Source organism: Molothrus ater, chromosome 2, assembly GCF_012460135.2.
Source record: "Molothrus ater isolate BHLD 08-10-18 breed brown headed cowbird chromosome 2, BPBGC_Mater_1.1, whole genome shotgun sequence".
Classification (NCBI taxonomy): Eukaryota; Metazoa; Chordata; class Aves; order Passeriformes; family Icteridae; genus Molothrus; species Molothrus ater.
Window position 1 is genome coordinate 3,230,135 of NC_050479.2, and position 21,474 is coordinate 3,251,608.

General features: G+C 42.2%; 1 protein-coding gene across 2 annotated transcripts in view; it reads right to left on the minus strand.

The window, feature by feature from the left end:
* Positions 1-335: 335 nt before the first annotated feature.
* Positions 336-21,474, minus strand: part of ERG (ETS transcription factor ERG) — a 104,002-nt gene continuing 82,863 nt past the window's right edge. For both annotated transcript variants that reach the window (XM_054514061.1, XM_036392264.2), the window contains exons 3-10: positions 18,638-18,789; positions 15,908-16,111; positions 14,926-15,006; positions 12,929-13,000; positions 7,300-7,368; positions 6,907-6,963; positions 5,245-5,292; positions 336-1,868 (exon numbers count right to left, since the gene is read on the minus strand). In XM_054514061.1, the coding sequence (XP_054370036.1) occupies positions 1,348-1,868; positions 5,245-5,292; positions 6,907-6,963; positions 7,300-7,368; positions 12,929-13,000; positions 14,926-15,006; positions 15,908-16,111; positions 18,638-18,789 (1,204 nt within the window). In that variant the 3' untranslated portion in view covers positions 336-1,347. The remainder of the gene's footprint in view (positions 1,869-5,244; positions 5,293-6,906; positions 6,964-7,299; positions 7,369-12,928; positions 13,001-14,925; positions 15,007-15,907; positions 16,112-18,637; positions 18,790-21,474) is intronic.

Consider the following 21,474-nt stretch of genomic DNA (forward strand, 5'->3'; position numbering starts at 1 on the left):
GAGATCAACTCGTAGTGTATAAATGCATAAGTTATATAATAATTATATAAAAAGGAAAAAAAAAATAACATTGAACTTGTATACTTCATTCTGACAAACGCACAGCGTTCGCGACTCGGTAAGAAAAACTGGCGCCCGCCTAACAAAAATACTCAGGTGATTTCTGATTCTGGCAGTCAGGGGTTGTCTCTTGCTCTAACCAATAGAAAACAAACTCCCTTAGTAATGATGAGGTTCCAACTGGTAACTTTTAAATATCAGACACAATTCCAGTTTTGCTTTTGGTTTTTTTTTCCCTAAAAAAAAAAAAAAAAAAAAAAAAAAGAGATGCATATTCTGATTTCTCACTCCTCCTTCTGCTTTTTCCCTTTTCCCACTTTTTATTACTACTGAATCAAGTCTGTTCCTCCTGAAATACTGGGAATGGTATAATACTGAGCAATATGTTTCACAAGTCCAAACAAGTGTTTCTTCATAGTCCCAACACTACAAAGTTTTCAGTCTTTTCAGTCTCTACTGGTCAAGAAGTTTCTTTCCTCCCCTTCTCAACACCTTCATCCTCCTCCTTCTCCTTCCTGCTTCCTCTGCCAGGTGCAGGCCTCTGATCTACAATCATACACTTGCCCTCCAGCACATTCTCATTTCCCACGTTTGGCTCAGGGTTCCTGTAAAAGTGTCAAGGAATCTGAAAGTTGGGTTTTCTTCACAGTTTGAGTAGCTGATTCGCTCTGATGAATGGATCTCCTTTGACTTTAACCACAACACTGCTGCTCTATTCCAAATCAGCTTCCACACTAACCAGTCTCTTCTGCTGATATGTTTCTATTTTTTAAATACAGATAGGCTTTTTTTTCCTTTTTTTTTCCCTTTTCCCTCTCTTTTGTAATGATCCATATACTGTATGTTAGGTCACTATAGACTTATCCTTATATTGCTGTAGTATAGTCCCAGTTTTGCACTAGCATGATATCAAACTTTACACACAAGCTTATCAACTTTTTAAGACCACCAGCTTCCGTAGGTTTTCCTTATCATTCCATGCTTCTACCTACAATAGTCTTTTGTTGTTTGGTCCACAGAGTCGATGCCCATATACATTACATTTTAGTATCTTAATACTTCTTGGATATTTCCTTTAAATCCCTACTACAAAAAAGTCTTTTTGACATCTATTTTTAACGTGGTTTTGGGCTTGTTTTTTGTTTTTCCCAGCCAAACCTTCACTTGTCTCTTTAGGCACTTTTAATTCGAGTACTCCAACAGAGTTCATTGCGACTCCTCTGGGACCGAACCCCAGTGAGAAGCCCCTTTGCTTTGCCTGGTGTTTATCTCCCCCTCTACCCCACTTTAGTAGTAGGTGCCAAGATGAGAAGGCATATGAGCAGCTGGCAGCCTGGTGTTGGGGTAGATCCCTCCAGTCGGCGAATTCCAGTAGGGATTGGGGGCAGCAAAAAAGCTGGAGGACGTCACGGGCAAGGCGGGGGGGTGGGGAGCCACAAAGTTCATCTTCTGCGGGTGCGCGTGGTACGAGCTCATGTAGGGCAGCTCCGAGGGGTACTTGTACATGGACGACTCCGGGGGGTGAGGCTGCAGGGCCTGGGCGATGCCGTGGAAGTCGAATTTGTAGGCGTAGCGCTTGCCGTGCACCTTGGTCATGATGTTCTTGTCGTAGTAGTAGCGCAGGGCGCGGCTGAGCTTGTCGTAGTTCATGTTGGGCTTGCTCTTGCGCTCGCCCCAGCGCCGCGCCACCTCGTCGGGGTCCGTCATCTTGAACTCGCCGTTGGTGCCCTCCCAGGTGATGCAGTTGGAGTTGGAGCTGTCCGACAGCAGCTCCAGCAGGAACTGCCACAGCTGGATCTGCCCGCTGCCTGCGGGGAGGAACAGAGCGGGAACGTCAGTAACGTCAAGGGATCGCTTGTGCAGGCTTGCCCCGATTTGTGGAAACAAACACAACTTTGCAGCTTTTGTGAAAGTTGTAAAGCTGGTATGTTTATTACAGTGCTGGGCATGTGTAGGAATTGTTCTTCTGTGTACCTCTGGGAACTCTAGATCTCTTTTTACCTTTTTCTTAAATATATATGCATGCAATTTCACAATAGGTTCATACACCTTTCATTCCACTGATTTTCCATGACACTTGTTACTAATTCTTTTTTATCAGAAAGAACTCTTGTGTCAGGTTTCTACTTTGCTTCATCCCCAAGGACCCCATTAGGAAATGTTGGGATGTTGGCTCCTAATTCTTTCTATTAGCCGGTCCCCACATAGGAATGTGACAGAACTACAGACAAAACTCTCCTTTGCCCCCTCAAAAAAGAAAGAAGCCCAGAAGTTTCTCTCCTTGATTAGGTGAAAAGACACCTCATAGGCCTGGGAGACTTCACCTCAAACTTAAGGATAGCCAATTGGACAGGAGCCAAAAAGTCCTGAGCAATTTACTAGAAAAAGAAGAGAACAAAGAAACTAATCGCTTTTCTGAGGTGTTTTACCGGGAGCAAAAACCTCTTGCACCTGGCTTGTTTTTCTCTGTTTATTTTGCCTTTTATTAAACCTTTTTCTTTCCAACTCTGCAACAGAAGCAATCCTGCTGATTTTATGTCTCCAAAGGTAGCTGAGCTATCTTGGGTGAGTAATAGACCTCCAAGAGCTTATGAGACCTGGCTCAAGGAGGCAGCTATTGCTGTCCCCCTTCTCCCAGGACTGCCTCACAAAACCCTAAAGAGCAGGGATAATTGTAATGTGTCGTGTTTTCCCTCATGTGAGTGGCAGAATGCCATTCCATGGAGGTTTAATTGTTACCTAATGTCATTCAGCGCAGACAATTGATGGGGAAATAATACAGGGCTCATTTAGGAAACTAATCTCCAAAGTTCAGCACAAACAGCTTTCACTTGCGTAACACTCGGCTTGTTCTCACAGCATTATGTTGCAACCAAATGTTCCCTGCTATGGAATGAGCCCACACAAAATGGAGAAGTTTAGAGCAAGCTGGGCCCGTGCCAAACCATATCATCCCTTTGCAGCATTTGGGGAAATGCACAACGGAAACTTATTAACTTGCTGTTACACTGCATACAAGCAGAGGGCAAAACAACTGCAAGAACAGTGAAAAGGTCCATAAAATACATCCTTGTCATCATTCTGCTTCAAATGAGTTAAAATGATTATTTTACGTTAAGACATAAAATGTTGCTGTCGTATTTTTCTCACTCTCTGCCAATTCCACCGCAAAAAGAAAACAGTCTGCTGTGAACTTTGCAAAAGTGAGGTAGGGCAACAAAATTTGTCCATTTTAGACAAGTGAAAGTACATTTCAAAGGGCCTTGCCACTGACAGTCGTGTTAGAAGCTTAGCATTTCTTAACAAAGCAACACTGAAATGATGCAAAATGCAGCTGAAGCAGCTTGCAATGCAATCTGTTTCACAAGCACGGTGTCAGCAGAATTTGCCAACCAGCCTGGATGTGCTAACTCTGAACTATGTCTCTGACCAGGAATAGGTTGGGTTTCTCTCTTTTTTTCTTATCCAAACCAGCTATGTGGGCATAATAAACAAGGTTTTCTTTAGAAAGCTTATAGTAGCAATTACAATATCGAGCTAGAGCAGCATCTGAAACCCATTAGCAGTTTATACTTCAGTGCAACTGAAACCCATATTCATTTAAATTGTATTTATCCAAACTGGCCTTAATGAATTTCTTCTGTTCCATTAACATGCATTAAATAAACAAACAAACAAAAGAATCCATGGTATGAGCAAGGCATGCAAGTTTTAATACACGGAACATAACAAGAGGATTAGGCTTTGAAAATCAATAAACAGTTCAGCACTGGACAAAACACAAATTTTTGAATAAGCAATCCAACATATGTTCTAACATAAACACTTGCCTTCCAAATGTAATGTATAGTCCTATGAAAATAAATGGTTGCTGTCAATTTCCTTTTAATGAGAGAGTAATTCCACCAATTTATAAACACACAAAACATGTTAAAGCACAGGAATGATGGCGTGGAGGAATTCCATACCCAAATGTTAAAAAAGCATCCCAATCCAGATCGTGTTAATGTCATTCACAGTAATGAAATCAACCAAATGGACACTTGATAAAATTTGGCAAGCCATGATTTATGACCAAATTAAAGGGATGTAGGCCCCCACCTCCAGTCAAGACCAGTGTTGCCTGGAAACCTCCACCACCTCAGGCCATTTGGAAAATCCTATTCTTAACACTTATTTAATTACTTTCCTCTGCCACACAAAACTGTTTAGAGAGTCAGCTAATCTCGAACTGCGCTCGATGTCACTTGGGAGAAAGCGAAAGGAAACTGATCAGCATTTTGGCAATTTCAGGCCTTGAAAAGCCATGAGACTGCTGTAAAAAGAGCCACTGTCACTGGAGGCTGAGGAGATCTGTGTGGAACGAGGAATGTTGTGCCCTGGGACTGTCCAGGCAAGGGACAGAAGTGGAACACACTGTGCCAGTCCATTGGGGTGGGCTGTGCTGTTGATCATGGTGCTGTACAGCCACAGCGTGTCCTGCAGACTTGGAGCAGTGAAATCTGCACAATTCCCAAGCAGAGCTACTAAATCACCCAGAGGGTCCCTTGTCTTTAGCAAAAACATGATAATCCAAGGTTGCACTCAATGATCCTTGAAGTGTTTTCTAACCTGAGTGATTCTGTGAGTCTGTGGTTGTGTTCTAAGCTACACATCCCTATCCACAATGCAACCCGTTGCCTTCTAGAGGTGGGAGAATATTTTTGAAGTGTTTAACCCAGTTATTACCTGCAAATAGATTATACTTTTCTTTTTCCTATATATTTCAACCCAAAATTTTGTATTCATCAAGGCCAGTATGATATTGTGTTGTGGATTAACAGAATCTGGGACACAGCTGATGAAGAGTGGTTAAGAGATTTGTACCCTTCTGGAGGGGTAACTGGAGACCAGATGGGGTCCCTTACACCCCTTAACCAAATCCTGATGTTCAGGAAACTGAAGTGAACTCCAGCTTCAAAGGTTGGACTCTTTGGAGGTCCTTTCCAACCTTATTGATTCTAAATTCCTCAGTCCCACCCTTGTGCAATTCAGAAATTCTGCAACACTGGGGTATCATCAGCTCCTCCTGAGGAGTGGGAAAATCAGGGACATCCCCTTCCAGGTCTGGTCTTACAGCTGAAGTGGGGATACTCAGCAGTGAAAGAGAGGAAAGCCTCCTAAATCAGCAAAATCCCTTCTCACCTGGATTTGCAAGTCGGCTGCTGGTCGGTCCAAGAATCTGATATGGATCTACAAAATTGTGAAAGAAAGATTTAAAATCATGCAACAGCATTGTCAAATATTTCAGGTACCATTTGTGAACCTTGTAAGGGGCGGTGTGCACTGCCTGGTGGGACAGCAGGTCCAACACCTGAGCAATTTTCTCCCTCTGCATGGCAATATTTGCATGTTTTCCTTTCAAACTCAGTGTGCAAGGACAGACATTTGCTTTTTGCACTGTAATAATGTGCAGATGCATATATTCAGAATGTAAGCTTTGCTATGAAGCATTCTGGTGGTGGAATCCCCATCTCTGGAGGTGTCCAAGGAAGGCCTGGATATGGCACTCAGTGCTCTGGGCTGGGAGCAAGGTGGGAATGGGGCACAGCTTGCACTCAATGACCTTGGAGGTCTTTTCCAGCCTCAGTGATTCCGGGATTCTCTTTTATCACTGGATTCCAGTGAAGGATACCATGGATTAACCCTGAAACTGGTGTTTTCAGAAGAGCCTCTGTCAGCCTTACAATGCCTGTAGCATCTCAGTATTTCCCTCTAGGAATTCCCTCTGGAAATGAAAACTTATTTTGGCCTGAAGTCCAACAGGGAAAAAAAGGAGGGATATGACAGCAGGACCAAAGCCAAAGTGAGGGGCTGCAAGCACTGAGTGACCCTGTGGCTTTTACAGCCAAGAAGACAATCAGCTTACATTCCTTACACACTTAAATAATCTGTGCAGCACACACACAGCTATTAAAAGGTCCTCAGGACTTACATAAATCATTGGTATATTTCTAGGAAGATTCTCATGGTTGGAAGGCCAGATTAGATAAAACACTGTTTGGGCAAAATTCAGTGTAATGCTTCCCAGGCAGTCTGTGCATGAGTTAATGAGACCTAGTCATGCACAGTCTTGTTTAGCTCTAACAAAAACCAGAATAATGATTTAAAATCCATGTGATAAAACCTGGCTCAGAGTCTTCTGAGCTAAGAATATCCTCTAAATCTCTTTTATTTCCTCCTTCTAACCTTTTGCTGTTAACAAAAGCCATGACTGACTCAGGACCTTTGGAGTGCTCTCCAGATACCTGTCCAAAATACAGCTGAATTTGCAATAAGGGATTAGGTCCCACCCCATGGATTTGCTGCTCTGAAAACACAAAAGGCACCCATTTTGCTAAACCACTACTCCACAAACCCATAAGCTTCTGCTTTCTCCTCAGTTTTCCAGCCAGACTGAGAATCCCTCTAATATTCCTGTTGTGTTTCAGGAGCCAAAATTCAGATGGGTTTCTGTAGGCTGTAATCCACTCCCCTTTTTTTTTTTTTTGGCTCATGCACATTTTCCAGCTGCTAGCATCTCAACCACTGGGGTTTTTTGACATCTCCACCTTCCACCCTTGTACCCTTGTACCCTTGTACCCAAACTGTAGATGGATTTTTTTTAAGAGCATTTTTATTCTGGGAGGTTGTCACTGTCTTTAAACATTACACTCATCCCAAATCCAGCTGCAGAGCAAACCCCATTCACATCTGGGGTTTTGGTGGTCTCCAGCTGGAGTGGTCTGAACCAGATTGTGCAGTTTGAGTGCCCTTCTCATCACATTCCACAAACCCAGGCAGAATTTCAAACCAAGTGACACCCACCTAACTGAGGACGCTGGTCTTCTGTTTTGGGAACTGTTGAGGATGATGGCTGAGTAGCTGAAAATGGAAAAAAAAATCCCATATAGTTATTTTTCCAGTTAGGAAGTTGCTCACCAAACCTTTGAGAGGTCCCCAGGCCTGGAGCTCCTGCTGCCCTCTGCTCCAGGATGGACACAACAGGATTGAAAGCTCAGAAAAAGCTTTTTGAGGCTCTGTGGTGATGGACTTGATGAAGTTTGAGTTTAAGGAAGGATGTGGTCTGCCCAGAGATACCTCCCAGCATTGCCTATACAATTGGCTTTCCAAAAAAGCACAGATAAAAACCTCTCCAGAGCTCCAGTAATTCCCTTTGGAGTCTAATCCATGTTTCCCCAGCTGTGCAGATGCTTTTACCTTTTGACTGAGGGCTGGGGTGGCTGTGACTCGTCCATGCTGATCTCCTGGCTTGCTCATAAGGCAAATCTGTGAAAGAAAAAGACATTTATTCATGCAGATATGGCCTAAAGTGCTTATGTCCAAAAAGGGCACATTTGAGGGGAGTCAGGATTTGGAAAATTACTGTTAACAGGCAAGGAATTCTTTGTGAAAACCTTTATAATCTTCATTGTCTCTAAAAACAACAATAAAAACAACAGTTGTGCTCTGCAGAGGTGCCTGTTGTTGTTAGAAGTCTGAGCTGCACTGAAACAGGTGCTGCAAGGAATCTTTACAGACCATACAGAGTTCATCACTTCCAAAGCTTCAGGGTACTCCCTTTAGTCCCCTTTCTCAGCCCAGCACACCAAGGAACGGCACACACTGACATCTTGAATAATCTGTGCTAGAATCTTGCAGGAGAAGTCCCCCAAGAGCTCATTTTATGCATAAACCCTCCCAAATTCAGCATTTAACAGTGTTTCCTTTCAAACAGACAGGCTTTAGTTAATTTATTCCTCTCTGCTTCTTGGGACAAGCTCCTTAAATTTACACATCTAAATTTTCATTTCCCTTTTTCTTTCATTTGCTCCTTACTTCCATTTTATTTCAGTGCTTTAGCATATTTAAAAAAATGGAAAAACGAAACCATAAAAGCTTTCTTCATAAAGCAAATATAGTAAATTCAAATGTTTGGTTTACCCTTGGAAATCTTTGGCAGTTTCCTGTGCTTTTCCACAGCTGACTTTAACACATTAGCTAAAATTACTGCCAAAATCAGAGACTTCTGTAACTTCCAGGGCCTCAGGAAGGTAGCAGTGCCCACCTGGTGGAACTAAGTTGGTGCAGATGTCTTGACTCTCAACACTACTTGTGCTTTATTTCAGAATTCATGTTTGGAAATGAAACCAGAAAGCAAAGAAACAGCCCCAGCCTGGCTCTGTGCAAGGCAGATGTATCTGCCCACTTCCAAGCATTGCATAGAAATTAAGTGTAATGTAAAATGCACAACCAAATTGCCTTTAATTTATTTAGTCTGAATAAGAATCCTACACTTCAAAACCTTTGCTTTTGCTGAGATTTGCAACTGATTTTTGTACTGCATTTTCATAATGAATAACCTCGTATCCCTGATTTCTCGAGGACTATTCCACAGCTTCAGAGAAAATAATGTGAAGATGAATCAGTGTGACCTGCAGATGTCTTACCCAGGCTGAGACCAACACTGCTGTTTATTAGAGACTTTACCATCTAGCAAAAAATATCCAGAATTGCTCTGGTTGTAATTCCAGTGGGTTCTGAGCTCTGTCTGTACAGAGGGGGCTCAGCTCTGGGGGTTTGCAGGTACCCTGTGCCTGGCCTGGCCAGTTCCCTGCTCCATGGCAGCTTCTCTACCTCCTCTCTAGATTCCCTTGCCAGATTCTGGTGACATAAGGAACCTATTTTCTCCCACCAGTTTTTCCATTCCCTGCCCAGAAAGACATTGCAAATTCCACCCTTTCTCTCTTTCTTTCTTTCTTTCTTTCTTTCTTTCTTTCTTTCTTTCTTTCTTTCTTTCTTTCTTTCTTTCTTTCTTTCTTTCTTCTTTCTTTCTTTCTTTCTTTCTTTCTTTCTTTCTTTCTTTCTTTCTTTCTTTCTTTCTTTCTTTCTTCTTTCTTTCTTTCTTTCTTTCTTTCTTTCTTTCTTTCTTTCTTTCTTTCTTTCTTCTCTCTTTCTCTCTCTCTTTCTTTCTTTCTCTTTCTTTCTCTTTTCTTTATCTCTTTCTATCGCTCTTTTTTTCTCTTTCTTTCTCTTTCTTCCTTTCTTCCTTTCTTCCTTTCTCCTCTCCTCTCCTCTCCTCTCCTCTCCTCTCCTCTCCTCTCCTCTCCTCTCCTCTCCTCTCCTCTCCTCTCCTCTCCTCTCCTCTCCTCTCCTCTTCTCTCCTCTCCTCTCCTCTCCTCTCCTCTCCTCTCCTCTCCTCTCCTCTCCTCTCCTCTCCTCTCCTCTATTTTTGGATCTCCAATCCATCAGACACCTGTGTCCTGAGAGCCCTGGCAGATGCTGTGTGTGTTTGTACTTGGTGGCACTTGAACCACACTTGGTACAAATTCAGCACTGTGAGAAAACTGCCTTGCCTTTGAACTCCTCACATCACAAGATCATCTTTTGACTACGCCCTCTCCATGAAAAGAAAAATCACATTATCAGCTTTTCTTGAAATAGAGCAAAGCTCCAGCTTCATGCTTGGTTCAGCCTTGATAAACACGTTGTTATTGCAGATAAGCAGATCTGTTCTTGTCCATGAGACATGAGCACAACATGTCCTTATCTGGGACAGATCCCTGATGGGAATGCTCCTGTTTGGTGAGACAAACCCCAGCCAGGTGTCCCTGAGAGCCTCATTGTCACTGAAACCTCATGTTCTGTTGTAAAGGTGACTGCAGAAATCCTCCCTTGCACTGAAGCCCTGCTCATTTCCCATTTTCTATTGTAGTGCCTTAACAATGGCAGTGCTTAATTAATCTCTCCAGAATTGCACCCCAGGATTTGGCTGATTCCCACTGAACTTTATTTATTCCCCCTGCTCCTCATTTTTGACCTTTTTCATGTCATCAAGTGGCTGTCCCCAGGGTCTGCTTTTGCTCTCACATGAACAGTGCTTTGTTATGGGAAAGCTTCTTTGCAGTCTGGTTGAAATGTGACATTTAACTCAAAGGAAAACCACAGAATAAGCCAACAAAACAGTTTCCTGAAAGAAAACTGAATTTCTGCAAAAAAAACCCTTTTTCTCTGAATAAAAATTCTGACTTTGAAGATGTCCATCAGCTTTCAATTGTAAAAGATAAATTAAAACAGTATTTCCAAAATCACAACAGTTCTTTGGAGAAAATGTTTAGTTCTGCACAGAAGAACCCTAAAACTAAACTGCAATTCCACAAGTAATTGTGTGAATGCAGAAAGATGCTGACACAAAACATTTTGTTAAGTGTCATTTTAAATGTGAGTTAGATTAAAATGCTGAAATGACGGGGCTCACCATGTCTGATAGGTGGTTTAGAACCTTTTCCTCTAGAGAAAATCAACATTTGTTTTTCCATCACACATAGGATGAAACAAATATGGAAATCATAGACCTTGCCAGGAAACAAAAAAATTCCCAATTTTTATTCAAGTCCAGTGGAAAACAGACTCATTCCAGCCTTTGCCTGAAATCCTCTCCATTGGAACAGCTTTTCCTGCAGGACAGCAGGTCCCTCTGGTCTTATGTTACATTTTCATTTCTGCTGGGAAATACTGAGAGTTTGGGGCCTCTGGATTTATCTTTGGTGATTGTTTCCGTAATTCTGCTTTGTTTTCTCATCCCTATTTGTGCTGACATTCCCCAGTGTCCCTGAGAGCTCCTGGGTACCCTAATCTTCTTTAATGCTCCATGAAAATGTTTAATTTATTTAGAATATCACTTCTTCTTATACTGACACTAAGCAGGTGCTCTGTCACTCTCTTTATTTTGATAATTACATCAAGTTTCCTCAACCTCAGACTGTGATTTGAACAATTTCAAACCTCTGTATCTCTCAACATGCTCCAAAGATTTTTTTTTCCATACTCCCATGGCTTTCCCAGGCGTTTCTAAGCACCTCCAAACTCTGCAAAAAGCCTTTTTGATAAGGGATGATTGACACAGCTTTCCATGCAAGGCCACACTGCTGGGGTCTTTAATGGCACAGCCACATTTCCCATGGGATTTTCCACTGTGGTTCTTCATTTGTTCACCACTTTCACTTTGGCTGCCACTGTGCCATAAATAAAGATGACTCTGTTAAGTTGTTCCTTCATGAGTGAAGGGGGCTAATTTGGAATCAGTAAGATATGCAAATAAATTGTGCCTTGGGCTGCTTTATCAGCTTGTGTTTTCAGTTGTTAATTGATTGCCAAGTTGTTTCTCCCTAATGAACTTCCTGGGTACCTGGACAGGAATCCTGGATAGGAATCTCTGGGTTTAAGTAACAACAAAATCAAAGAATCATGGAATGGGTTGGGTTGGAAGGGACATTAAAGATCATTTTGTTCCATCTCCTGCCATGGCAGGGACACCTCCCACTGTCCCAGGCTGCTCCAGCCCCAGTGTCCAACCTGGCCTTGGGCACTGCCAGGGATCCAGGGGCAGCCCCAGCTGCTGTGGGAATTCCATCCCAGCCAGGGAACAATTCCTAATTCCCAATATCCCATCTAATCCTACTTTCTGTCAGTTGGAAGCCATTCCCTGGGTCCTGTCCCTGCATCCCTTGGAAATTCTCTCTCTCCACGTTTCCTGGGGCTCCTTCAGGCCACAATTCCATCACCCCAAAGCTTCTCTTTCCCAGGCTGAATAATCCCAAAATAACTTAAGATGTCCATTACTGATGACAGGATAATTAGCCAGTTCTTAATTTGTTTCTTATGATACACTGATTTAATTTCTATTGTAAATAGTTGTGGGGTGCTTTGGTGAATGCCTTATGAAAGCCAAATGTATGCACTGATCAGCAGTTCCCTTTTTAGCCATTAATATAAACAAACAAATCTAGCAGAGTTTGATTTCCAAGGATCCAGACAAGTTGAATTTGTTGATGTAATGGCCTGGTAGTTGTTTCCTTTTCTCTCTTTTCAAATTATCAATTACCAAATCTACAGACATGCATATATACATGTATACAAGGCTATATTAAATAATATCTGTATCTACCCTCCTGCACTCTACACTAGAGCACAAATAAAATAATTCCTACTCAAACTCCCTTTTTTAATGTGCCAATATCTCTTTTCACCAGAGCTCAGCCAATTCCAGTGCATGCCCCTTCTGAGCACTCGGATTTTTGCCTCTGGCTCAGTAATGGGTTTCCTTTAAATTCAGTATTTGCTGCAACTCCTCTTCATGTCCCTTAGCACTCTGCACTCATTCTTGGAAAAGCAAATGTCCAGTTTAGGCATTTTTCCAGCATTTTTTGTGGTGAAGGGTGATAAAAAGAAAATCTTTGCCTTCATAGCCATGTCCTCACCTTCTCTGATTATTCCCATCAGCCTTTCACAAATCAGCACATCCACAAAACTTTCACAGGTTTCAAAATTTTGAGCTTTAAGAACTTCCTTATGTTTTGATTTTACTGAACACTCTTAAACTCACAATCAGATTGTTGTGGGTTCTGCTTGCCTCAAATATAAATAAAATGTAGACAGCAGGAGAAGCATACATTCTGCATTTTCAGGGTGTTTTTCCACAACAGACTTCAAATAAAAGGGAATTTTATCCTCATTTTGCAAACAGAGAGCTGAAGGGGATTGACAGGTGACTGTGCTGGGACAGTGCAACAGAACCAGAGAACAGAGCTCAGGTTTCTGATTCCCTGGTGCTTTAAGAAGTTGATACAATTGCTTCAAAGACAGAGATTTGTGAAAGAAATGGACTTATTAAACTCTACTTAATTATTTCACTCTACTCAATTACATAGACACATATATATGTGATATAAGTACATAATGTGTGTGTTCAAAATAGAGTCTCATATTTAGGAAAAGGAAAAAGAATGAGATATTTCAAGAGATGAAATGAGTAAGATCACAGCACACAACAAGTGGTCATTGTTCATACCTGGCCTGGTTGCAATTCTTTGTGTTGCTTCTGGATAAACTGATGTGTTTGGGAAAATAAAAGTGGCACCTCCTGAAGAGAAAGAAGAGGACATAACACCTAAAGATTCATTTCCACAGTCCCTAAATCCACCAATATTTTCCCCTCCTGTAGAGTGAATGAGTGAGGAATCTGAATAACTAATTTCTGCCTTTGGACTGTTAGATGAACAAAAGTTCATTCCAATAATCTTTTACATCTGTGTAAATCCATTCAAATTACTGGATAAAAGTCTGTGCAAAATCTGTTTTAAGAAGGAGACAGTCAAGCTCAGGAAATCCCTTGTACCACAACCACCTCCACCTGGGAAGGTGGCTTTGTACCCCCTGAAATAAAACCTCTTTGCCTTCATTAGTGCATTCCCAGAAAAGTCCATATTTTCAACAGAGACTTTTGGGTCAGACCCTCAGATAGCTCATTAATCTTCCCCAGAGTGAAAAAAAAAAAAAAGATAAATGTTGAGCGTGATGTAGGAAATGGAATCTCCCTTTTCTCAGGCATTGAAATTGCTCTGACTACACCAATGGACTTCTCATGACCCTCTCCAGGAAGATCAAAAAAGTCAATTACTGCTGAATTCAAGAACTTTTTTTCTAACTCTTTTGTGGCCCACTGAATATTGAACAACTGATTTCCCATATGCTGATGACCAGCACACCATTATTCACACTCCCCAATGACAGATAATCTCGTTTTGGTGAAATGAATTTCAGAATATCATTGTCAGTGCACACATAGAGAAAAAGATAACACACAGAACTGCTGAACAACACTTGGATATCCACAAGTAGAAGCTGCTTGGCAAATGAGAATCTCTAAAGCCAGAGATGGAAAAGACCATCAAGTCCATCTATTTTTAAAAAGGACTTCAATCTTATCCAAACCACATCAAAGTAAATGGAAAATTTTTTGTTGTTGCCTTTGGTGGGGTGTGCAGCAGGCCTAGAGCCCACAGCAGGACTTTGTTTGCCACTATGACCAGTGGCAAACCTCTAATGTCAGGGAAAGATCTAATCCAGTGAATTTTGCTATGAAACTCACTCAGAGTGAAAACCGAAATAAAATATGAAAGAAACATTGCTATCCAAGTTTTGTTTTCTTTTTCTTTTGCATTATCCTTTGTATTATCTTTTTCCTTTCTCATAGAGAATTGTTCTTTCTGGTCACTGTAGGTAACTAACACCCTCAGGCATGATCATGCAATATTCCAAACATCTTTTGTAGGGATATAAACCACATTATTATTTGTACCATTCCGTGCCATCCTCTGCTGCACAACTGTTACAGCAAGTTAAAATAGATTCTGAATTATTTTCATAAATACTTTAATTTGCATCCTGAAAGACAGATGAGGCATGTGTCATTCTCCTCCTGCCTACACTCAACACTTTTCTGGGCCAAATTAACAGAAGGGTGAGTATCAACAAAAATAATTTTAAATTCAGATCAGACTTAGTGGAATTCCCAGCTCAAGTCCCACAGCAGCTAGAAAATGAGATGAGATGAGATAACTGCCTAAAGAGCAATTTTATTGATTTATTCCCACAACATTTAGGTCATGGGAGGGGAGACATTCCCATTCCCCAGAGCCCAAAGCACTTCTGAGCTCCAAGAAGCATCTAGGGATCCATGGAGTAGATCTTACAGTAGAATGGACAGAAGGACCATAAAAATCCTCAGATGAAAGGCCCCAAACCTGCAGTTTTATGCTGTGTCAGGGACCCCATCCTCTTGCAGGACACCAGAAATTTCTGCACCACTTTTGCGCCACCTGGCCCTGCGCGATCTCACCTTTTCTCAGTGTGTCTGTGCAGAAAACACACAGACAGCAGGGAGGGGACTCTCTTGCCTCCCTCCTGATTTACCACTTCCATTTTTTTAGCAAGCAGCCCATGGAAAGGAATCCTGTGCTTTTAGAAGATGATGACCTACAGCAGTGGGAGCAGTGCCAGCATTACCTGTGTTTCTAGCATGCATTAACCGTGGAGAGTTTTGTAAGGCCTTATCAACATCATCTGAAGTCAAATGTGGAAGAGGAGCTACAAAACAAAACAAAAAGCAACACCAAAATGTAAAAAAAATCGTGAATTATCTTCTTAAACCATATTTTCCCCTGACAGGATTGCCTGAATTTGAATCTATCAACAGCCTGCAGTTTGGAGGGAGGTGTGTGGGCTACAGGGTAAATTAGGGCATTCATTTGTCCAATATCATAATTTATTGTTATGAATGCACAAAATTTCTGGCTGGTTATTGACAGTGTGCGTGTGGAGGAGACTGCACCGCACTGGTGTTGCAATGCTTGGTGTTTTTTTCCTCTAAAAACCATGTTCATTTTAACTTCTTTAAACTGAGGCAAATTTTCCTCAAGCTTAGGTGAAAGCCCTCAATCCAGATAATCCCTTTTTTCCCATTGAAATTCTAGCCATGCACTACAATCAATTTGCATTTGGACTTCAGGGACTATTCCTTTTTTCCATGAATTTACAGAATTTTTTTATTCAATACAGTTGAATCTTCCCAATCCTACCCAGAGTACAGCAAACTCCTGCCATTCCTTAGAATCATGCCTGGAATTCACTTTATGAATCAATGTTTGCACTCTTGTTTAGTTAAAATGGAAAGAAATGAGTATGTGACCAGAAAAAACATCAGCACTGAACCCCATGTGATTTTTTCGTCCCGCTCAATATGCTTCAACTCAATTTTTTTCTTCCTGCTCAGTATGCTTCAGCTCAATTTTTCTCTGAGATGGATACCTAGAAAGAGTCCCTAATTCTTCTCTTTGATAAACATGAGTGAAATTAATGGGAATCTTTGGGCTGGCCTCCCTGTCATGCTCTTAGGAACAGCAACATTTGCAACAGACACTTGGAAAACCCAATTATCCAGAGCGATCAGTCTGGGACTGACTGCAGGCACGACGCAGGGCTGGCTTACTCTCTCTGAGGTAGTGTAGGTGTGACAGGAGGATGTCTGCATTGTAGCTGGGGGTGAGCCTCTGGAAGTCATCCTTGGTCATTTTGCAGAGCTCCTTGCCGTCGATGTTCTGGAAGAGCAGGATGTCCACGTCCGGCAGCCCGTACTCCTTCACCGCCCACTCCAGCCACTGGCGCACGTGGTCAGTGCTCCACAGCGTGGGGTCTGCAGGGCCACACAGCAAAATATCAGGCAGGGAAGGGCAATTCTGAGGCACTGGATCCATGCAAAATAATCCCCTCTTCACTGACTGCTGGAGGAGTTAATTTGGTGTGCTGAGTGCAAGGGAGAGCAACTGTGGAGGGCTGAGAGCTCTGAGTGCTAACAACAAAGCCTGCCAAGGGAACAAATCTGTGTCAAGGGAGATATAGGCTGGATATCAGGAAAAAGTTTTTTTTACAGAAAGGGTGAGAAAGTTCTGGAATGGCTGCCCGGGGAGGTGGTGGAGTCCCCATGCCTGGGTGTGTTTAACAAAGCCTGGATGTGGCACTGGGTGCCAGGGTTGAGTTGAGGGGTTGGGGCTGGGCTGGACTCGATGGTCTTGAAGGTCTCTTCCAACCCAGGGATTCTGTGAATTCTGTGAGTGAGTTCCTTCTCCCACTCAGCTCTTCTGCCTCATTGTTCTTAGGCCTTTTTCGCCATTGTTTTTAGCTATTTTTAACAGAGCTTCTGGCCCATTGACAGCACTGCAAGCTGGAGCTGAACAAGTTTCAAAACTCTCTGTTCAATCCTCATCTTTATTCAAGTGACATTTCCACTCATGTCTGAAAGAATCTTTCTTGGGTACAGGATAAATAACCACTCACAGATTCAGGCAGTTATTTCACAAACTAGAGTGGCTCTCTAGTTAATAATATTAGAATATTAAAATATTCTGCATTTTTTCCCCAGGCTGCTGTGTTATACATTGCTACACCTGCGTGGTTTTGCACTCAATACCTGAAGTATTGGCAAAACCATCTGGGGAAAAGAACCCCAAACAGCTGAGATTTCTAGCAAAATGTTTTTAAATTAATCCTTGATTTTAATTTAAGCTTTTTTTTTAATTTTTCCCTCTAAACACCTCATTCTCTATTTCTCTCCCATTCTATCTTTCCTTGTTCCTGAGTGAGGAACCAACACAACGGTCCCTCAGCTCATACCACAAAGAATTTATACTTTTTGCAGGGAAAAGATTAAAGCCAAGGGGAAAAAATTCTTCAAGACTTTATTCCTTATCATCTTAATGACTCTGTGATTTTGTGATATCTTCAAGGCTGAGAATGGAGCATGTGGAGGTCAATTGGGTCCCAAGGTTCATCCCATGAAAATCTGGGACATGAATGGCAGCCTAAATAGCTTTTCTATGGCTTAACTTCAGGGCCAATGCCTCTATTTTCACTGCTGTTAAGGCTGGTCTGAAAGAGGTGGAGACCTCCTGAATTCCACCAAAAAACACTTAAAACCGACTGATTTTTGCCCATTAATTTCTTCAAGTGACTTCAAAATGGCAAGACTGTGACTGTGACCATCTTGCTCCTTGATAGTCATTCAAACCCACCTCAAACACACCTCCAGGAATATACCAAATAAGAAAATCCCATGCTGAGCTAACCATGCTAAGAATTACTAAAGGTCTTTTTTTAAAAAGTGCCAAACATTAGGGAGAGAAATGTTTTGGAACATTCAAAAGTTCTGCATTTCAGTGTTGGCAGGACATTTATTATTCAGAGCATCATTCTCCTGTCTCCAGAACAGAATTGACAACACCATTGCAGAGGAGGACACTGCAACAGCTTTGTCCACACCTTTCTTGACAAATAACTGAAATAATCACAGCTTGCAAAATTGGCCACAGTCAGTACTCTTGCATGTCTAAGCAACTGAAAAACTGTAATAATATTAAGCAACATGGCAGAGGCAGAAATATTTCACACAAGCACCTCTCTGCTGGAGAGGAACCAGCAGCAAAACATTCCCTCCTGGCTGCAGGTGTTGAGTTTACCCTGTGCCCGTCCTGTGGTTTAGGAACACCCACAGATGCCAGGATGCTGTGACTTGGAAACAGGCATGCTAATTATTCTGCAGAATATTCCAGGTTTGTTTGGAAAACAAGGAAGCCAGAAGTGACAAGAAGGCAGCAGCCTTCTTGTCCCATCAACTGTTGAATCCCACAGCCAAGCCTGCCAAGGCTGACCAAGAATTTCTCAATTGTGCTCTTACATTGCACTGGAGTTGTCAGTTTGCTTATTAAATATTTTATGCTGCCCAGACTCAGAGAATAACCCACATAAAGGCTCTTCATGCCCTGTTTGATCCGATAGAAGCTACTTTTTGGTATTTTCAAAGATAACCTGTGCTACAGGGATCCTTTCTCTCTCTATCCCACACAAGAGCTTGTCCAAGGGATAAGAAATGGAGGTGCTTCTTCCTTTTGCTCACTTTAGGGTGAAATCCTCCAAGAAGGAGCTACAGGAGTCAGATAAGATCTGGAGTGCCTCTTATCAGCCCATTCTGCTGCTGAAATGGGAAGAACAGATTGAGGAGGTGTCCTCCCTGATCCTCCTCAGCTCATTCTCTCAATAACCCCTACAAACTACTGCTCTTTTCCTCCTCATCACTACTTCTCTCCAAACCCTCTCAAATAATCTTAGTGGGCTTGAGGGAAATGCAGTTTTTTTTAGCTTGCAGGTTTGGTGCAGAGGGTCTGACCTGCCGGCACAATGACTCTTCGCTCGTTGGTCGTCATGTTTGGGGGTGGAACGTGCTTCTCCTCCATGTAGCTTCCATAGTTCATCCCAACACTGTCCGAGCTGCTGACCATCTTCCCTCCTTTTGCCACGCTGCAGTCATCTGGAGAATTCCTAGGCAGACAGGAAAGGTGTGCTTCCATTATTATTCCAGTCCTTATTAATATCATCAGAAGAAAATCACCTGGAATGAAATGGAAAACTGGAAAGCCCAGTACCTCCCACCCGGTGACTCTGCAGATTCCTTCAGTTGTCTAAAAACACCAACCAGGTTCAATGGACCATAGATTTATTTCTATTGCCAAAAGATCAGGCTCTCATATCTCTCCAGAAATTATAAATACTAATAATTTAATTCCAGACATGGAATGGAGGCTTGGTCATGACCTTGTTCAGCCTGGCGGCTGCAAGGAGCTGCATTTCCCTCTCCAAACATCTCACAGACAACTGAGAAACACAGAAACGCACTTATTGCATATTTTCTGGGGGGAAAACTATTCTTAGTTGCCATTGTCCAAGCAGTCCAAGGCTTGGAGAGCTGCCCACCTCCACGGCCACCGTTGTTCCACACTCAGTTGCACTTCATGTCATGCAATGTATTCACATTTCTACGTAAGCCTCACAAAAAAAAGGGAACATTTGCCAAAGCCATGATTTAAAATACCACACGCATGACTGGAAAAACCTTTCAGCTCCTGACTAGCTCAGTCTCCATGGTACTGTAGTCAAGACAGGGAAATCTGCAGAGGATCTGCAACCAGACACCTCTTTAATTTTGGCTTTGCTTTCTGAATGGAGTCTTTAGGTTTAACATCCCACAGGGGCTTCCCTAATGGCATTTTAATTGCATCACAGTTTTCTTTCTGGCAGACACAGACCTATTTGTCCCTTAATTTAATGTCTACAACGTGTTTCATCAGAGGGAGAAAAATTGTTACAAAAATCAAAATAAAGAACTCGGCCACGGGGAATACCTTTAAATGTAAAGAGTTTGTTTGGCAAGGGAAGAAGGGTGTTAGCTGGGGATTGGTTTCTTCAGCAATACCTCATTACTAACAAGCTTTCCTTTAGTCTTGCCATTTAACTCCTGAAATTGTGCTGTGGTCTCACTAAACAAGAGGCAAGTCATAGATTCATGGAATCATGGAACTACAGAACGGGTTGAGTGGGAAGGGAATTTAAAAATCACTCAGCTCCACCTCTGCCATGGCAGGGACACCTCCCACTGTCCCAGCTGCTCCAGCCCCAGTGTCCAGCCTGGCCTTGGGCACTGCCAGGGATCCAGGGGCAGCCCCAGCTGCTCTGGGAATTCCATCCCAGCCCCTGCCCACCCTCTCAGGGAACAATTCCTCATTCCCAATATCCACCTAACTCTTTCCTCCTTCAGTTTAAGGCCTTTCCCCCCTGTACAGTGACTCCAGGCCCTTTCCAAAGTCCCTCTCCAGCTCTCTTGGAGGCCTTCAAAGCCCTATGACTCAGTTGTGTTGACTGCTCAGCACTATCATGCTTCAGGAACTAATCCAGTTATAATTCTCACATGAGTGTTTTAAAAAAAGAACCAACACTCGGAAAGCTGAAAAATTAGTGTACATCTTAAATACTAAAAGAAAATATTAAGCATAGCATTATTTTTTCTATGCAGTGTTTCTACTAATTTTACCCTTCTGTGTTAAGGAAAAAAATCTGCTGCTGCTGACTTTCAGTTAAAAAATAAAATATTTTTTATTTTTGAGATCATTCAATGGTTGGCAACATCATCTTTAGGAGAAGGATGAGGGCCTCCAATGTTGCCTGGAAAATGTTGGCTTCACACACTTTTTCCAGGATGCCTCTAAAGACATCCCATATGAAATCTGCCCTGTGTAAAAGCCCTGCAACTGCTCTGTCAGCCCCAGGACTGAAAAACAACCACGAGGGAAAACACAGTCAGCACCTGCCACTGCATGGTGGTGAATTCAGCCCTTCCTCTCACAACCAGAGCACTTGGGCAATATTTTCTCAGGTTTAGTTCTGCTCTCCTACCACACACCACTAAATATAACCCTGGGATGCAGCCCATTTCTGTCCAAACAGAGCAAAACAAAGCTGCTTTTTGTTTCAGACATAAAATCTGAAGGAGAGCTTTTGTGATGATTCCTTGTGAGTGAAATGTTGCCTTTTTCTGCTTCCCTTCCACAAATACAAATGGCATAAAGGCATGAGTGAACCTGCACTTTAAATCATGGACATTTGGAAACATCCTCCGCCACCTGCCCTTATACCTGTGTAGATGTGGACCCCAGCTCCCAAAAGCAATTCTGTTACAAAGACTATTTGGCTTATTCATTGTATTTTTAGGAAACAGAGAGCTAGCAACATTCTTTAGTTTTACTGGCACAGTTATTTAATTTTGGGTTTCTTTGGTTTTTTTTCTGGGGGAAGAAACTTGGGCTAAAGGGACTCCAAAGTGAAATATCCCATCAGTAGCAGCCCACAGCACTTCTACAAGCAATGGTGCATTAAAAACACTCTTGTAAACACTGAGCAGTAAATGATGTGGAAGATCCAGTAGCACAGAGCTTTTGGCAATCTGACAGGGCTTCTGAGATGGTTTTCTTGAGCTGAATATAAACACACAGGGGTGGGGAAGAAGATCATAAATAAGTCATAACTTTTCATTAAAATCCAGAAGCAGATGGTCAAGAGTTTTGTCCCTTTAGCTCACTGGGTGGACAAGCAAATCCCCCATCCATCAAATCTCCTAAGGCCACGCTTAATTTCAGGCATGAAATCAACTCCATGGGATTTAACAGGACTACT